The sequence below is a fragment of the Oryctolagus cuniculus genome, chromosome 1, assembly GCF_051225735.1.
Source record: "Oryctolagus cuniculus isolate XC-2025 breed Fujian yellow rabbit chromosome 1, ASM5122573v1, whole genome shotgun sequence".
NCBI classification, from domain to species: domain Eukaryota; kingdom Metazoa; phylum Chordata; class Mammalia; order Lagomorpha; family Leporidae; genus Oryctolagus; species Oryctolagus cuniculus.
In genome coordinates, this window is record NC_142867.1 from 218,680,001 (window position 1) to 218,699,096 (window position 19,096).

At 44.2% G+C, this 19,096-nt stretch overlaps 1 protein-coding gene and 1 long non-coding RNA gene across 2 annotated transcripts in view; one reads left to right on the forward strand and one right to left on the reverse strand.

Moving 5' to 3' along the window:
* The window catches only part of LOC127493231 (uncharacterized), a 287,450-nt gene that overhangs the window by 228,332 nt on the left and 40,022 nt on the right, over positions 1-19,096 (forward strand). The window lies entirely within an intron of this gene.
* The window catches only part of TNFSF8 (TNF superfamily member 8), a 29,246-nt gene continuing 11,564 nt past the window's right edge, over positions 1,415-19,096 (reverse strand). Inside the window, exons 3-4 of the mRNA XM_002720514.6 lie at positions 7,395-7,466; positions 1,415-5,976 (exon numbers count right to left, since the gene is read on the reverse strand). Coding sequence (XP_002720560.1) covers positions 5,588-5,976; positions 7,395-7,466 — 461 coding nt within the window. The 3' untranslated portion in view covers positions 1,415-5,587. The remainder of the gene's footprint in view (positions 5,977-7,394; positions 7,467-19,096) is intronic.

Below are 19,096 nucleotides of genomic sequence, written 5' to 3' on the forward strand. Positions count from 1 at the left end.
AATCTCACATTCAGGAAACTGGCTTCACTAGAACAACGTTGCTGTCATGAACAGGAAACCACTACACTCAGGAAGCCACTGCTGCTGCCTATTCTAGAACCATGTGCATGAGCAACAGACCACATCAGCAGAATGGATGCCCCTCCCCTTCTACCCAGACTCGCCTAAGTACCAAGCTAGTGTCTGAGCACTGGAACTCTGCACACACAATTGCAGAAAAAACAAATGCTTCCACAGCTGTGCTTGCCAGCTGAATGGCCAAGCATTGCAAAATCCTGTCCATTTCAGGCTGAACCCTACTACAGTCTGAGCTGCAAGGGAATAGAGAGAACATATGTTAGCTTTCTAATGTCTGGAGCAGAGGAAGGCACATTAGAATAGTGTTTTACAAACTGAATTGTAACTAATGAGTGCATAGTAAAATCAGTCCAGGTGGTCACAACAACATTTTTTTTAGTCCTTGTTGGCAACATAAGATGTTTCTTCCTCTGGGTAATGGAGAGAAAAATCTGGAAAGCCTCCACACTAGACGTTGAACACCAATCTTCCATTGCAAGGTCTCGGGACAGGATTATGGCTACTGAAAATTTGTGGGCTTGGTTTAGAGAAAGTCAAAGCTGGAGATACAGTTTTCAGTCATTTGCAGAAATGTGTCATTGGAATCTATGGCAGTGGGCTAAGTCACCCAGGGGAGACATCATGGAGTGAAAGGAGAATGGGGTCTGGGGCGGACCCCAAGCAATATAGACACTGGATCCTGGGGGAGAAATCTCCTTGTGGGGTTGTACTTGCCTTTCAAGGACTCTGGTGTTTTTCATGTGCTCTCTAGAGATGAGTCTAGGGACCTCCAGAATGCATTGGACAGGCATGCTTCAAACACATGTTAACAGGGCTGATGTTGCAGCCAGGGGCAGAGCCGTAGCACACTCCATGCTGGCTTGTAAACTGGCACCTGGCACAGGGCCTGGCCCCATGCTGGCACTCAGGAAGTGTGTGTTGAATGGTTGTGCAGAGCAGGGGTTCTGAGAAAAGGTGGAAAGAACCCTTCAGATTCCAGACACAAAGCTTCAGCTCATAAGCTGTGATCACAGAGGGGTCTAAACCCTAACTAGTGATGGTGAACATTGCTCCTTTGGGGGAACCACTTTTAAGTTTTTTCATTTACAATTTTCTAAAAGTATTTTTGCTGTATAGGAAAATGGCATCAAGGTTGGAGCTGTACAAGAAGAAGTGATTATCACAACACTGTAATATCAAAAATCTGAAAACAAATGAAATGTTTATCCATAGGAAAACAGATGAACACTGGTAGACTCATGCAATAAGTAAATTCAGTGAACGAGCTGAATCTACATGTATCGGTCTGGATAAATCTCAAAAACTTGATGTTATATTAAAAAATCAAGCCACAAAATATTATTTAAGGTGATGTTTATTGAAACTTTCAACAATCACACAACATTGTACTATGTATCCTTATGGGAAAACAAATAAAATTGTGCATGTGATGAGCCATAGAAACTCCCAGGCATTGGTTGTATAATCAATGAGTAGAGTAGAGGAATGAATGGAGGAACTAGCTCACTCTCTACCATGTTGTTTTTTAGAAGATGCAAAAGCAAATATAGAAAAATATTAATAGTTATTAAATAAGCTGATAAGGCATGGACAAATACTATTTTCTGTTCTCTTCATATTTAAAAATAAATATAAATTTATATAGATTTTATAATTCTTACAGCAAGAATCCAGCTTTTTCCCCTGACCCCAAGTTAAGCAGATGATCTGTAGAATAATTACTAGGAGAAAATGTGTATATGAGGAGTCTTCAAAAAGTTCATGGAAAATATATATTGTGAAAACATCATGCATGTATGTAAATGGGTTTTGTACAAAATAAACTTGTGTTTTAAATTTGTTTCCCACAAGTTTTTTGAAGTACCCTCATATGTACATATACACACATACAAATATGTATATAAACATATACACATATATATGCATATACATATTAACACATATACATATATGAACACATATGCCTGCACATATATTCATAACCTCAAATTAAAACAAGTTTTACATTATTAGAAAAAATTAGTCAGATTATATATATCTGCAATTTCTCAGAGACAAAACTTTAAAAAAATCAGAGAGAAAGAGAGTGAGAGTGCTCTCCCACCCACTGATTCATTCCCCAAATGCTCACAATGGCTGAGGCCAAAGTTGGGAATCAGGAACTCAGTCCAGGTCTCCCATGTGGTGGCAGGGACCCAGTTCCTTGAACCATCATCTGTTGTCTCCCAGAGTGTGCATCAACCAGAAGCTGTAGTCAGGAGCCTGAGCCAGGTGTGGAGCCCAGGTATTCTGATGTGGGATATGTATGTCTTAAGCACTAGGCCAAATGCCTGTCCCAGAGACAGAACTTTCATGTTGTGGGACCCTAACCCTTTTCTGTGGTTTGACCATGTACTAAATCCGTAGTAGGTTGGGAGTATTTACATCTCACATATAAATGACTGGGATTGGGGTAGGGGCTGGGAAGAGCAGAGGATGCTGGGATTCCTCGGATCTCTGGAGCAGAGGAGTCACTGGATGTAGGGCTGGAAAGATGTGACCTGAGCGGTTACAGAAAGGGCAGAGGAAGGACCCAACAGAGTCTGGTGAGAAGCAGCAGAGAGGTGTCAGGAGGCTGGATTCGTATCTGTTACCACCCACAGGGAGGACCTGATGTGTTTTTCTCTATTGGACTTCCATCCAGTAGGACTTCCACTGGACTTAGCTGATCTCTCAGGATCATTCCACAATGGCACTGCCTCACTTCTCTAACCTTTTAATTTATGAGCTTTGCTCCTCAAGACAGCATGATTCTGGAAGTCTGGTTTGGTAAATTCTTTCCTTCCTCCTTCAGCACGTTGTCCCTTTAGTGCCTGTTCACATCTGACCATCTTTGGCACTGGGCCATTCTCTGAGCCATCTTTAGTATAACAGGGGATTCTCAAATGGAGTTACAGGAGGCATCAGGGGGTGATGGGTAGACCTGGTGAAGACAAAGTTACCACGTGTAGAGAAGCAAGTCACCAGGATTTTTCCAAGGGCAGAAGCACATTGAATCTGCATTGCCTGGTTATTTTTCATCAGTGTACTGATCACTTTCCTCCACAAGTTCTGCACATCTCCTGTGTGTGGTACTGGAAGCTGAGTGAGGAGTGGGAGGAAGGGGTGCTGAGTTGGTGGCCTCAAGTTGAGTTTTTATCAAAGAGCCATGCATTCTAGGCATTCTGAGTTCCCAATCAGATACATAATTTATTCTCCTGGCATAAATGCTGTCATTTGCTCATAACATTATGAGGGGCTGGTTAACCTTCAAGAGTAACTGGATTTAGTTTATACTTCTTGAATTATCCACTCCCTATGTGTATCTGTCTGCTGACTTAATAATTACTCTCTCTTGTTGTGTTACATTATTATTCTTAACCTCTCTGTCTTTTCTTAAAAAAGGGATTCCAGTTTATATTTACAGAATTAGTGTAGACCTTGTTTTAAGTTGACAGACAGACAGACACACACACACACACAGAGAGACAGAGAGAGAGTGCATGAGTGAACTCTCCCCTGGCAGTTCACTCCCCCAGATGCCTACAATGGTCAAGGCTTGGCCTGGCCAAAGCTGGGAGTTGAACTCAATTCAGACCTTTCACATGGGTGACAGGTACTTAACTTCTTTAGTGGTTACCACTGCTTCCCAGGGTCCACCTTAGCAGGAAGCTGGAATCAAGAGCCAGAGCTGGAAGTTGAGCCTAATACTCCAATGTGGGATGTAGTTGTTCTGACTGTATTTTTAACTGCTAGGCCAAATGCCTGTCCCTGCTGTTATTCTTTTAAATGACATGCCTCTTGTGCCCTTGCATGCTGGCTTTATGAACATTGCTTGATAGACACCAAGTTTAGGAACACTCCTGGTACAAAAGTGAGTCCCTCTGTTCAGAGAATGGTTGGTGAACAGTGAAAATGGCACCTTTCTCAAGTTAGAATGCAAGATATTATTAGCACATCTGCAAAAGTTTACACACACTTAGGTTGTCTATACATTTTCCATAATGCAGGAGTTGGCTCAGGTATCTCATTTGTCTACACAGTTGGTGTGTTATTCACATGCAGAAGTCCCCTTGCTCTCCAAGTTTGAGTCCTCCCTTTGGCCTGCTCACCAGTAGGCTTGCTGAATCAGCTTCTCTTTAAATGCCTGCTCTTCCCAAAGAATCTACTCACAGGAAAAGATGAAGAGACACATAGACTTCACTGAATCTTTCAGAGAGGAGATCTAGGAGGAGCCTGATGTAGCATGTTGCTCAGCAAATGTCTTAAAAGTTTTCCCTTATCCATCTTTGTTTTGCCACATCCCTCTCATCCATACCACAACTGGTGGTTTTGCCTTTAAATCTTTGCCAGCATTTCTCTAACACTGCTGAATTTCTATTCTTTCTTCTTGATGAAAATGCAATTTTTGCTGCATTATTTGGAATAGCAGTCGAGAATTCGTCTTTTCCTTTTGATGCCTAACCTCAGGGGCTTTCCCTTTAACTCGGATGCCTTGTCACTATCCTGCAGCAAATAAGGGGCTCCTGCCATGATGACACAGAGATGTCAAGTTGGATGCAGCTGGAGAAGACTCACAACTACTTTCTTGAGGAGAGGAGGCTGCTCTTGTTCATAAGTCCTTCTCATCATTCTCAGGGTCATCATTGTCTATTGACAGTTTTAGGGGAACACAAAAGCCCTCCTCCACAGAACTGGTTTCCTAAGGGGTGTTGGAGGCAGCGAACAGAAATGCACCATTCAGGAGATGGCAACAGCTGTTCCCTGACTGACGGCATCACCTTGACCATGACACACAGATGGAATGCTTGCTGAATGCACGGCACTTTCCCGGCAGGAAGCAAAAGCTGTCTGCTGTTGACTTATTGTCATTCTTAACTGGCATGGGGTCAGATCTTGTCAGATGGTTTTCTAAATACCCACGTGAGGGTCAGCTTGTGTTGCAGATCCTGCAATTCCCACCATTATTCAGGGCACCCTGAATATATGCCCATGGTCTCATTCTGTCGAGTTGATAGGCAGCCAGATGCTCCTGGTACCATTGGTTTTATACTGGTATGGGTGCCTTCCTGTAGTTCAGTGCTTCTAGAACCCTGCCTGCAAGCTTAGCTTGATGAGATGGAGGAGACTTTGGAGAGATTCATACCCAGCCTCCCGTGGATCCTGAGTTCAAGTGAGAGAAAGGATTGGCTCAAGGTCATCCAGTGGATTAGTGGTTGGGCAGGCCATATAGCCATTCCCTCTGCTTCCCAGGTGGGGCTCTGTCTACCAACCACATTCCTTTCCTGCCTTCTATCTGAAAGATTCTTGACTCAAAACTCTTTTTAACCCTAGAGCTGTATCTTCCCAAGAGACAGAAGGAGAAATGTGCAATTTAACATGCAGTTTCAGAGTTGGTCTAAAAGTTTTGTTTGCCCAAGTATTTGGGTAGATGAAATACTGTATGATAGAGAGTTGTTTTCTTCCTGAAGGCCAAGAGAACTGTTTGCTCTTAACTGCTATATAAGAAGATGGACAGCACATTTTCAAGAGGAAAGGTGTTGGTATCCACATACTGGAATTTGTCTACCATCACTGATATGGTGGCATTGACCTGCAAGTAATCCAACAAGAATTGAGAGAGATTCTGGTATATCTCTCTGGTTGGCAGTCCAGATTCACACACTGTCACCAGGGCTTCTCTTTTGACCTCTTTGTTGACGAGAAGCTCCAACTTCAGGTCCACTGAATGGTTTGAACATTGCACAAGAAACTGCAGTTGGCAAATGATGAAGTACCAACCTGGGAACTGGATCACCAGCTTCCCGTCATGGTATGTGACTCCATGGACAATGCCATCTTTGTTCCAAGACAACCTGGTGCTGTTGAGATGCTTGGACACTGGGAATATAAGAAAAATAATTATTGAGAAAATTGCAGGTTTAGGTTGAAAACCTCTGTTTTTATTCAAGGTGCCTCATTCTAGATCCATATTTCTTATAATGTGCCTATTCTTCAAACCAATTGAATTGCTTTCACATTAATCCTTTCAGGGTCTTCTATTATTTAAGGCATGGGTAGAAAATCACCTGTCTTTCTTTACTCTGATACTCAAAGCTAGAGGGTCACAGAACATGACTACATAGCTACCTCTTATAGAATGGCTTCCTACTTAAGTATTATCATAATATTATTGTGCTATTATTGTCAGTATTATCTTTCCTTTTACAGACTATAAGATCCTGAACTCTGAGTATTTTTCACAAGGTCTGGACTATCATGTTCATTTATCATGAAGAAAATTTGGTGGGAAACTACTATTAAGTAGGCAATGCACAGAGCATCAGAGATAGCAAATTCAATATTGTGCAACTAAGAACCAAGTTAGACATCAAGGTGTTCAGAGGACTCTCCACTAACTTTCACATTACACTATTCTTGAACTGTTCTTGTGTGGATCTTTGAATGTAGCCTTTAACAACTGTGTAGGCCTCTCACGTACACATTAAGGGGCTCCTGCCATCTGGGATTTATAGAAAAGCAGAGAATTGGACCCTGCAAATCTATGTGTGTGTGCTGGAAGCCAAGTCTCTGAGTCTTAGCAAATGAAAATTAGCACTGACTGGTAAGGGTGCCTTTCAGAGCTGGGAAACGGGTATGCTAGTTTTAATTGCTTCTATACTTTCTCTTTCAACCTTCTTGCAATTCATTTGAAGAGTGAGAACTAATCCAACTGCAAAATTGAATTTTTAAAATGAGCAGAGTTGCTATTCAGAGAATCTTGGCCATCTCCATATCTCATTCTTTTGCAGTGTTTCTTATTGTTTCATTTATAAGGAGCCTCTTACCTGAAGCATACTGAAGTATGCAAATAGGCCCTGTGCCAACATGTTCATTAAGCTGTCAATCTGGGGACAAGGCAATTTTGCAGTTCCCCTGTGAATAACTGCAGAGAGGCAGAGATTAAGAGCCTGCTTCTGTGGCACTAGGGGAAGGAGCTGTATGCTTGGCAGAAACTGGTAGGTAGTTGAATAGAGAGAAGTGTGGGAAGTAGGAGACACAGTTCCTTCTGAGGACAGGTAGGCAACAAAAGTGAGTGGGGCTAAGAAAAGAAGAGCAGGAACAGGCTCTTGTAATTCTCTTCTGCGTCTGAGGGCATTCAAATTCAAATGATAAAATAGTAAGGCAGGCTAAAGAGAACACATGTGCAGGTCACATTTGGACATGGCTTGGTAATTGTGGCTTCTGGCTTAACAGTGGCTAAAAGGCCACAGGAAGTGGCCCTCGGTTGGTTAGGTTTCCTGGGTTTCATTACTCACCTTGGAGGTACGCCCATGACTTCTTGAATGGGGCCCTTTTAAGGATACATAAGAGGTCTTCGGAGCAGTTTCCTAAAGACAAAGAGATTATACATTAAATATCTTGCTGCTCTGGGGATTGGAGCTAGCAGATGCTTTTCCATGACCCTTTGATGGATACAGTGGTCATGTTTTCATTTCGGAGGCTCCAGAGGAATCTTGCTAGTTCTCATTTTGCCATCAAGTATCTTAGAATTTTTAAAATTTTGCTTTTATTGATTGCATCCACTTGAGCTTTTACAGGAGACTGTAGGAGTGGGGAGAGTAAAACATTAGGACATGAGTTCCTATAATGTACCAGGTGCCATTCCTGTTACCCTAAATATTTCACCTTAATCTTGGTGGTAACTCTATGAGGAGGAGTATTGTTGAGTCCCTTTTACAGATGGCGAAAACCCAGGGGACCAGCCAGGTTAAATACATAGTCCGATGTGAGGCAGTGCTAGTCAGAATGATAATACTACTATATCATTCCAATAGTAATTGCTGATATCCTACCTACTGTGCACCAGCTACAAGTCTGGGTACTTCTACCTCTATCAGCTAATTTAGTTACCAGACTAACCCTGCAGAGGTAACCTTCATTCCTAGAGCTAGTGAATGATACACTCAAGGCCAAACATGTCTACATTACTGTTGGGATTCCCCATGTCCATCTGATTCCAGATGCCAAGTTTCCTCCTTGGTAGACTTTGAAGGTCAAATACAACTTTGAATTCAATTATAAGAGGACATAGGATCAGGATAACTTAGCAGGACATCTACTATCTGGACCTTCCTTAACAGAGGCAAATGCAGAGGCATAGGTCATTATGTACTTAAGCAATAAAAGTATACTTCATACACTCATATTCAGCAGTGACAGTAGCTTGCCTTTGCTTTATTATAGTAACTTTTATATATAAAGAATAGAGCTATAGATTTCTCACTATAGCCAATGAATTCAAATATTCATAGCTAATCCCTTCTCTTCTTGGAGGCTTAGTTTTCCTATCTGTAAAACTTGGAGCTCTTGGCCAGCGCCGCGGCTCAATAGGCTAATCCTCCACCTTGCGGTGCCGGCACCCCGGGTTCTAGTCCCAGTCGGGGCGCTGGATTCTGTCCCGGTTGCCCCTCTTCCAGGCCAGCTCTCTGCTGTGGCCTGGGAGTGCAGTGGAGGATGGCCCAAGTGCTTGGGCCCTGCACCCGCATGGGAGATCAGGAGGAAGCACCTGGCTCCTGGCTTCGGATCAGCACAATGTGCCAGCCACAGCACACCAGCCATGGCCGCCATTGGGGGGTGAACCAACGGCAAAAGGAAGACCTTTCTCTCTATCTGTCTCTCACTGTCCACTCTGCCTGTCAAAAAAATAAAAAATAAATTAAAAAAACTTAGAGCTCTCAACCTGATGACATATTTTCAACAATGTCACCAAAGATGACCATTGAGCCCCATCCATTGTGATCAGGCAGCCAGAGGTCCATTTAGTAGAGTGGCCACACCCTGGTGTGTTTTCTCACTGTATATCCCAGTTGTGTCTGTTGGGCTCATAACCTTCCCCATTACCCTTTCTGATCAGGCTGGGGAAGGTCCCTCCAGGTCTTCATGGCTCCACATGGCCCTGGAGTGATTGAAAGTTAATGAAGAGTTCCCTCTGCTGTCTGAATAAGCTCACTGCTGGAGACCGCCCCTCCCTTCCTGCACAAGTAGGGGACAGTTCACATCCTCATCTGACCTGTGTAGACCTTGGTCTAGGCCAAGCTGCCCTTGGTGGCAAGTGAGGGCTAGAGGGCCAGCTGCCATTCTTTTGACCTCATTCCTCATTCATCCCCCAACTAATGTTCTGGTCCTGCCTGCTACAGCTCAGGATCCACATACCGAGGGCTGCTTATTCTCCTAATGGACTGTGACTATGTTTAGAAAGTGGCCCAGCCTCCTCTTTTGGGGATGTGGAACATTAAGTTAGAAGGAGCTACCAGAGACATCTCTGACTGAATTTCTTTGCTTGGAATCTGTTCCTGACTGCCATTGCCTGCAGGAACAGACTCAACCTCCTGTGTATGGCATTCATGGTCCCTCATGTTCTGATCCCTACCGAGCTCTGCAGTCTAATGCCTCACCTTCCCTTTTCCCTTTCACTCTACATCTCAACAGTAATAGTAATAGTAGTAGCAGTAGCAGTGATACTAATAGGAATAGTAAGTAATATGTATGGAACAATGGCTATTTTCTAGATATTCTTCTAAACTTGTTACATGAATTATTTCATTTCCTTCTCCAAATTACCCTATGAAAGAGGTTCTCCAATTATTTCCTATTTGTACATAAGGAAACTGAGACATTAAAAGCTAATTGACTTCCAGAGTGGATTGTTGACTCTGCTGAAGTTTGAGGCTTGCAGTGCCCCCAGACATACCATGTTGATTTCTCATGGCACTGTGACACCTGCCGTTCCTACTACTGGGCTCCCTGCCTTCCTGGAAAAGTTTTTCATCACTTGAAGCTGCCTGGCATTCATCTCCTGTGAGATACTTTCTCTGATACTTCCCTCTTTTTGGCCTGTTTGCCTCCTCTCTTGTTTGTGTATCCTCTGCCTGGCCCAGACGATTATCTGTAAATGTTTGTTGAATTGAGTTATCTAGTCCATCTCTCTTATGTCCTTTTTCGGATACCATGCAAGTACTTAGAGCTTGAATGAGGCAAATAAGGATGCAGGGCTTGCATTTCTCCTAGGGTAGAAAAAAACAAGACCTCATTCTCCCAGGGGCTCTGCAGGTCAGGTGAGATTAGATGGGGGATAAGACCTACCCTCTGGGTTGAGGGCACAGTATCATGCCAAGAACAGGCTCTGCTTATTGGCTGAAGTGCTACCGTGCTGGCATTGCATCAGGTGAGCTTTAGTAAACAGGTGGCTGTAGGAGTACAAGTCCAGGCTTGTTTCTTACACATGCAGGTACTTTTGTTGTTTTTTCCCCCCTTTGGTCTTTACATGTTTAGTGGGGTGACCTCAGTTGTAATTCTGAGAAACCCAAGAGTGGAAAAAACAACTCCTTATTTCGAAGCATTTGCATTTCCTGAAGTCAAATGGCATGCCATATTTTAGTTTTTCTTAATCTTTTAGATGATTTCAAGTTAAAAGAAAAACATGGACAGCCCCATTCAAGAATGATGTTGCCAGAGCTGGTTAGGAGAAAGGGCTGGAAGTAGCACACTAGAGGAGCTGTTGGGGCATGGGGCTGTTGAACTTGTACCAGACCTCAGAGTACAGCACAATCTTTGTCCTGTAACATTTGACAAGACTGTCAGCAGGAAGACAGTGCAACTGGGTGTGGAGCCAAAACACAAAGGTTCTGAATAAAAGCTGAAGGAGATGAAGTCCTCAGCTAATGGCTGACACTGCTCTCACCCCTATTCCTCAGATGCAGCCACAGAAAGACTTACACTAGGGATGCCCAAGTCACACTCCGAGTTAACAGTCAGTGATGTCAAAAACGAGGTGGGCTTCTCTAGGGGGTGATGAGGCTCTTGTCAAGGGCTATATCAATGTTTTGTGGGTGTGACTTGAGTCTCTTCCTCACCTTGTGATTCCTTCATACGACATTGTCTTTTGGTTATGAAGAAAGGCAGCCAAGACTTGTAAATAGATGCTATTGCCCACAGCTGGGATCCTGCAATGTCTCTGAAATTTTGAAGACTTGGAGCATAGGAAGCACAATATACTCCTGCCTCTTTCATTTCCTACCTGACTGTGATGTTTAGAGGAGTTTAGTCTGAAGAACAGAACACCAGAGTGGGGGAAATGTGAAGAGGCTACACGTACTAGCTGAGTTGATGGCACAGGAGTCACAATCCTGCAACAGCCCTCTCTGAGCTCTAACGTCCTATCTATATGAAAAGCAGTGTGGACTGGATGATCTAGAAAGGCCCTCCTAGTTTATTCTAACAACTGGGAAGACTCAACCGTCCATTGCCAGGCTTTTGCAGTGCGGGAGAAGTGAGTGCTAGCTCAATTGTGAAGTCTTTGTGAACACATTATGCTACCCAATGGAGGATGATGTTTCTTCACACTTTCAGAGTTTCATACACCTGTAGTGGCAGCACAGACATGTTAGCTCCAGGGACAATCTATTATGAATCTTATAGTTCTATATGAACTTGCAAGATTTGTAGAAAATGAAGTTGCCTGAAAGATCACTTTGTCTAGGCTTTGTAAACACATAACTCATCTGCTCAGCAATCTTATCTCCCATGGCAGGTTGTCTTAAGTCACCTAATGAGTTAGGGAAAATGGGGAAGAGCCCAGGGTTGCACATTCCTATTGCATGGTGCTCTTTCAGAGAACTCAAATACCCCAGAAATTCCTTTGAGGACCAAAGCCTACAGACACATGAGGTCTATAAATTGACTTCCCAAGCTTTGGCCTCTTCTGAAATGACCATAGACCTTTGGAAAGCTGGAGAGTCAGATGTGCCAATGAAATCCTACCTGTGGTGCAGAGGAGGGGAGTTGGGAAGAGAGGTTGCTCAAGGTGGTCGAAAGCACAATTCTAAAAGGCCATGATGATGATAACCTTAGCGCTAGAACTCCCCTTGGGATATCCTGATGTTGCACTGAAAAGACCATTGTATACCATATTAACAGAGACTAGTTTTTTGAGCAGGAAGACTGAATCCAGAGAGATTGAGGGTCTAGGCCAAGACCCACAGAAGTTCAGTAGTAGAGCTGGCTTCAGAAAAACTGGGATCCCAGGCCCTGTCTTTCAGTCTTTCCATGGAACAGAGAGGATTAAATGCAGGAATAAATGGGTTTGCAGCCACTGGAATGAAACACCATAGAGCCAGCTGGAAGTGTTGGAAAACAAGCACTAATGAGCCTTCTGGGTCTTCTCCTGTGGGAGAGTGCCAGCAGGTGACTTCAGGCCCGTGTGCTGAGCCCTGCCAAGTCAGGCACGGGCAATTGGGCTTCTGTAATGATGCAACAATGCTCAAGGCAGATGTAGAATGGAAAAGCAAATCATGCTGACCTTTCTGAACAGATGGCATGTGGTGTGAGTGCCAGGTACCTTCCAGCTCTACCACACCCTTGATGGTAGGACAAGACAGAGATTACAAATCTCAAAGAGTGTACTTGGGATTTGTTCAAGGCTTTTGTTTTAGACCTGTCCCTTCTCCTTACTGAACCTGAGTCTCTACACCTGTAAAATGAGATATAAATGTTACAGAAGATACAATGAGATTATGGATGCCAAGCGACCAGTGCTCCACTGAGCGAATAGTAGTTCCTTTCTTCCTCACTCCTCTTTTCTTTGTTGTTATGGTAGCACTGCTTAGCAATGCCACTTAGCAGAGTGAACTGGCTGATGAAATGCTTATTAAAATGAAGCTCATGTCATTATCTGAGGGATCGGAGTTTCTCCATTATGTACCTAAATGTTTGAAGCCATCTGATGCCTCTAGGAAAGTGTGCAGAATCCTCCTTGCATCTGCTGAAAACATTATAATCCTTCCAAGAAGGAGAGGGATTATCTTAATGACTCTGCAGTTTAGTTCCCTCCAGGAGAGTCCCAACAGTGACATCTAGAGGAAATTCTCCATTCTCAGTAGAATTTGGGATCAATGTGGATTCTTAATCTAAGGATCCTTTCTACTGGCTTCAACTTGACTATTTGTGCAGTGCCTCTAGGCTATCTGGTGATAAAAAAAATGAACTGCAGGACAGGCATCTACAAAAGTAGAACTGAATAATCTTGGATTTATAACAGCATTGTGGGAACACTCACCCTGGCATGGTTAGTATTAAGCACATAGAAAATGATCTGTAAATACAAACTGAGATCAAATTGGAATTAATTTACAGTCCCCACAGATACCTTGAGATTGTGGGGTCTCTTCAGTTCTGACCTGTTGAAGTATTTAAGAAAATCCAAGACAGGTTTAATTGGCATCATTGAGGGTATTTAAGAAGTACTTTTAAAGTCTGTAATTTAAAAGGAGAAATGAGTGTGGAATCATGCAGTGAAATCTGCTAATAATTTTCATACCTTTATTTTCGCTGGCTGTTTGAGAGGCAGGTGAATGGTAGCACTTTGCAAAGTTAGGCTTGGCATCAGATAAGCTTGGGTTCAAATCCCACCTCTGCTACTTGCTAACTGCATGGCATTGCATATGTCACTCAGTGTCTTTGAACTTTCCTTTCCTCTTCCCAAAAGTGAGAATAATGATAACACCCACTTCAAGAGTTGCTGGGAGATTAAAACAATGAGCCTATGTCTACCACCGGAAGTACCCCAAGTAATGGCTCACTCCCTTCCCTGGCCCAGGGCTTGTGCTGCATGGCTGGGAGGGAGAAGTCAAATCAATGCATGTTGTGTCCAAAGAAGTTGAGTGAAATATGTAATGAGACCAGTTTAAGGAACAGGCCTGCTCTTCCACCATCATTCTCCCTTCTTCTCTCCCCCTTCCTCTCTTCCTTCCCCAAATGATTGGGATGGCGCAGAACTCTGAGATTTTCCCCTGGATTCAGAAACTTGAAATTTGTATGTGCTAAATTCAAGTATAAATTTCTTTTTTGGCCGATGCCACGACTCACTTGGCTAATCCTCTGTCTGCGGCACCTGCACCCTGGGTTCTAGTCCCGGTTGGGGTGCCGGATTCTGTCCCTGCTGCTCCTCTTCCAGTCCAGCTCTTTGCTGTGGCCTGGGAAGGCAGTAGAGGATGGCCCAAGTGCTTGGGCCCTGCACCTGCATGGGAGACCAGGAGGAAGCACCTGGCTCCTGGCTTCAGATTAGTGCAGCGCGCCGGCTGCAGCGCCCCAGCTGGCTGTAGCAGCCATTTGGGGGTGAACCAATGGCAAAAGGAAGACCTTTCTCTCTGTCTCTCTCTCACTGTCTAACTCTGCCTGTCAAAAAAATTTCTTTTTTAAGATTTATTTATTTATTTGAAAGGCAGAGTTACAGAGAGAGAGCAAGAGAGAGTGCAAGCTTCTATCCCCTGGTTCATTCCCCAGATGGCTGTAATGGCCAGAGCTGGGCCAGGCCGAAGCAGGAGCCCAGAGCTTCTTCTGCCTCTCCCACATGGGTGCAGGGCCATCTTCTACTGCTTTCTCAGGCCATATGCAGGGAGCTGGATGGGAAGTGGAGCAGCCAGAACTGGAACTGACACCTATACAGGATGCCAGTGCCACAGCTGGTAGCTTCACCAGCTAAGCCATAGTGCTGGCCCCTCATGTACAAATTTCAGCCTGTGTCTAAGTGATCTAGGTTTTCCTTTTCTCTCTCCTTTTCTCCCCTCCCCTCCCCTCCCCTCTCCTTCCCTGTCTTGTTTTTCTTCTCTCCTCCCCACTCCTCTTGGTGACAGAGATGAGGAGATGAGGTGCATTTTAATTTATAACTCTCAGTGGCCTCACCTGCCCCTGTTCTATTTTGCTCTGAGTGTCTCATTTTCTAATATTTCTTGCAGAGAGACTCTTGGTTCTGGTTAGCTCTGTCTTAAGAACAAGATAGTGAGTTTAAGGATGGGTTTTGTGTGATTGTGTTTAAATCAAGTGGAGAAGCAAATAGGCTCCTGTGACTATCTGAAAAGCAATTTACCTCCTGAGCAGAGAAGTCTCCTTTACTGTGAAGAAAAAGCAGAGACAAAACAAAATTGTTGAACTGGACATTTGAAATTCAGATCAATGCATCTAATAGAAGTGAAGTCTCTGCTGGTTTTCCATCTCCCTAAAGGAAGGGGTTGTATGAGAGAGGGAAGCTGTGGCTCCTCCTTCTTGTCTCTTCTGCCACCAGGCAGTGTCCTGGTAGGGCTGCCACCATGAGAATCACGGCCATAGGTCTTCAGGGATAGCTGGATGTGGGGAGGAGCCAGTCTCCTTGGTTTCGCTTCAGCACTTTCAGTGGGTAGCTTTGTGTTTCTTGGGGTGGACTCACTAAGCAAGACTAGAGAATCATCTCCACTTGGTCTTATTTAATGTCCACATTCTCTTTTTATGATGGGAAGGTCTGAAGCAGGTAACCTGCTAAATCACATGAAAATGGTACATGTAGCATGATGAAATTGTAAAAAAAAAATCCCAAGACACTTGTTTGACTCATGGAACCTTGTACTTCATGAAAAATTCGTCCCAGGGATATACCCTCTACCTCTTCCCTGCTTCTTGTATTTTAGAAACAAAAAGCCCAAGTCCCTGAGAAGGAAAGTAGATTGCTTCAAGTCCCAGGCCTGGAATGTGGGTATTTCAGATTCCAACCCTGATCTCTATCTTGAATAACACATCTTCTCCTGGAGAGTGAATTCAGGTGAAGGAGAATCCACTGAAAGAGTGAGGACCCCCATTTGGTCTCTCTACTGTTTCTATTTCCGTATGGCCTCCAGAAGCCTCTGAACCTTGGAGGTCATAGGAATGACATATCTCTTCCCCAGGAGCCAGTGGGGGAAGGAATCGCTGCAAACTCATGTTCCTTTGGGCTTAAATTCAGCCTCTAGTTCCTTTGCTAGGGACCATTTCCCTGCTCCCCGCCCACTCCTCCTCAGATACAGCCACATTTGCAGTTGCTCATAATGGCGCTCTCCACCCAGCTTGGTAATGGTTTGTATATTTGTAGAGGCAAGAAAACAGCTGGGGAGGAGCAGGTGCAGAAAAAGTGATCGAGAGTGGTGGAAGGATTCCTAGACTTGGACAGCAAGTAGGGTACTTGATGGAAGTGCAGTATGAGTTTGACTAAGTGTTGTGCAATGCAATCCTGGTCAAGCATGAGGTTTCAAGGCAGATTATCCTGGATTTGAGGTCTTGCCCTACACCTTAATAGCTGTGAAATCTTAGGGAGTCAGTAAGCCTCTCTGTTCACTTCCTATAAAATGGGACTAATAGGGATGGGTGGTGTTGTGCAGTGGATTAAGCCAGTGCTTGTGGTGCTTGCATCCCACGTTAAAGAGCTGGTTCAAATCTTGGCTATTCTGTGCTTCTCATCAAGATTCCAACTAATGCCTCTTAAAGGCAGTGGAGAATGGGCCAAGTACTTGAGTTCAGTCACCTACATGGGAGACTCAGTTGGAGTTTTTGACTCCTGGCTGCAGCTGGACTAACCCTGGCTAATGTAGAGCTCTCTCTCTCCCTCTCTGATTTTAAATCAATCAATCAGTCAACCAAGCAAGCAATCTTACAAATAAAGTGAAATAGGGACTTGGGGGCTTGTTGTAGGGCCTTGACAAGGGGATCTCCAAATACTCAGCCAGTTCTTGACACTCCCGATGTGCCCATCAGTGTTTCCCATTCCTACTCTGCCAAGATCTCATACCAATGCCATGAAAGAGAATAAGGAAGCTGTCTTAACTACGCCCTGCAGAATTCTTCTAGGTGTAAGTAGGAATGTCATTTGGTTGGCAAGGTGTTTGTTATGCCAAGGCCCAGGACACACTGGGAAAGCTGAGGGGTGAACCCCAAGGACCTTCATCATTCTACAAAACTGAAAGTCAGTAGAGTTTGAATTTCTCCAGGGTTTGTGAGGGGATTGGGAATGGGAAGAAGGAGGACAAAGAAACGTAGAGGGAAGAAAGTGGGCAAGTGCATGGGGTAGAGGAGTACTGTCCCTGAGAAATTCACAGTGGCCACAATAGCTGAAGCCTTACCATACCAGAGGGGTTGCACGTTCAGTTCTACCTTGTCTGCTTGGCTGTATGGTGATGCATACACTGCCCTTCCAACTTCTCTACATACCCTAAATCCTCCTTCAGATGTTGCTCTGCACAAGGATGAGGTGCTGTTAGAACTCTGGGGACATCAAGGTAAAAGACACTGTCTTCTTTGATTGGGACTATGAGCACAGGTGAAATTCGGAATTTGTTGGAAACAGAATTGGAACAAAAAGTCATGAGGAGAACCCTAAATCCTGCTCGTTATCTTTCTTTCCTTGGTTCCATGTGATATGTGGGATGATTTCATTTGAATATGAAACAGCAGGATGGACCCTATGCCCGAAGGATGGGGGCTCAGCCAGGTGGGCGACAAGGACCGTTTTTGCTGTCCCTTTTCATCCTTGTGGTGGCTTCATGTAGGAGTTGTGATGAATGAGTGAGCTCAGACCATGAGAGCAGAAGTGTAGGGGAAAACGTTCTCTTCCTGGCCCCCACCTGGTTCACAGCCACACCCAAGCTCCTGGAATTGTCCACTGGGTGCTAAGCACAGTGGTGTGGGTATGATGTGGCATTTGGGGGCTATTTTGGCCAGGAATGTGAGGCTTTTGCTAGGACTCAGCAATTCTACCAACAGTTCTTCTGTGGTTTCCTTGCAGCCTCACACACCCTATGCTGTCACTTTAGTGCCTACACACAGTGCTATATCCCAGGCTCTCACGCTGCTGGTTTCCTGTTGACAGTGGGTGCTTCCCAACAGTCGGTGGCACAGGGCTCCTTGGAAAGTGTCTGACTTCCATCCCTCTCTCCCTAGGCACAAACCACAGGCTTCCTTCTAGGAGTTTCTGCAAAATGATTTCCCCTCAGCCTCAAATGTCTTGCTATGGCTTTTTCCAAAAGGGGTGATTTGCCTCAAAACCATTCTTAGACTTTTTTTCCCTCTCTCTCTTCCTATATTAGACAAGAGAGTTATACCCATAAGTTGTCAAAGCTGGAAGGACTCCTCCAGTTCATTCAGTATGTTGTGATTTTGTTACAGATGAGACCCAGAGAAGAGAGAGAAACTGCCCAGAGAAACCCAGCCTGCTGTCTGCAGTCATACCCCCGCCCTGCCCTTACCAAATGTGTCTGAGCTCAGCAGCTAAGCAGCATTAGTTGGTTAATACTTGGGTGGGAGATTGCACTGGAACACTGGGTGCTGTAGGCTTTTTAATGGGAGAAAGAAGAAACCCAGCTTGCTGGTGGAAGTTGCTCTGGAGTCTCAGTCTTGCTCCAAGAGCATAATCTTCCCACTTCATCCTAGTACAGTGCCTGCAGTTTGCTGCATTACAGGAAGGGCAGACTTGCATTAAATGAAGAAAACCAGGAACCAAACACAGTGTCATTGACATCACACGGTTGGACCATATCTTGCAGAATTCTGATGCTTGCTATGCCCTTAACTCTTTGTATGACCTTAACCAAGTCACATTGATCCTCGGAACTCAGCTCGTCATGTGCAAAATAGGACGATAAGTCTCAAAGCTCACAGGGTCAAGGCTAAGATGACTGAAAGGAGGTATGGAAAGGTCTTTAACAAAAGTTTCAGAGCTCCAGTGGGGATTATTATTAGAATTTTTTAAAAAAATCTGGCTTTAGAGACATTGAATTGTGAAGTGAGGTTGGTTTTGGATTAGTTTGTACTCTGATAGTCCCAATCATGGCCCAGGTAAGAAGTGGTCTGATAAGTGATCTAATCCTTGGTTCTCTGAAATCAGGTCTCATTGATTTCTATAGTTTGAATATGATTAAGTGTCTCCAGTCCAAGGCTTCTGGTGCTGAAATTTAATGCCTACTCTGAAGCATTAAGATGGTAGAAGCTTAATCCAACTATATTCTAGAGGCATGGCCTGATACAGTTTATTAGAGCTGGATAAGGTTGTTAGAGTAGGGCCCTATGATTGATTCCTGGTGGTTCTTATAAGAAGAGGGAGAGAGGCCAGACAGACCTATACACACGTTCTATGTCCCTTACCATGTGATGACCTTTGCTGCCTTAGGGCTCTGCCATCCCCAGA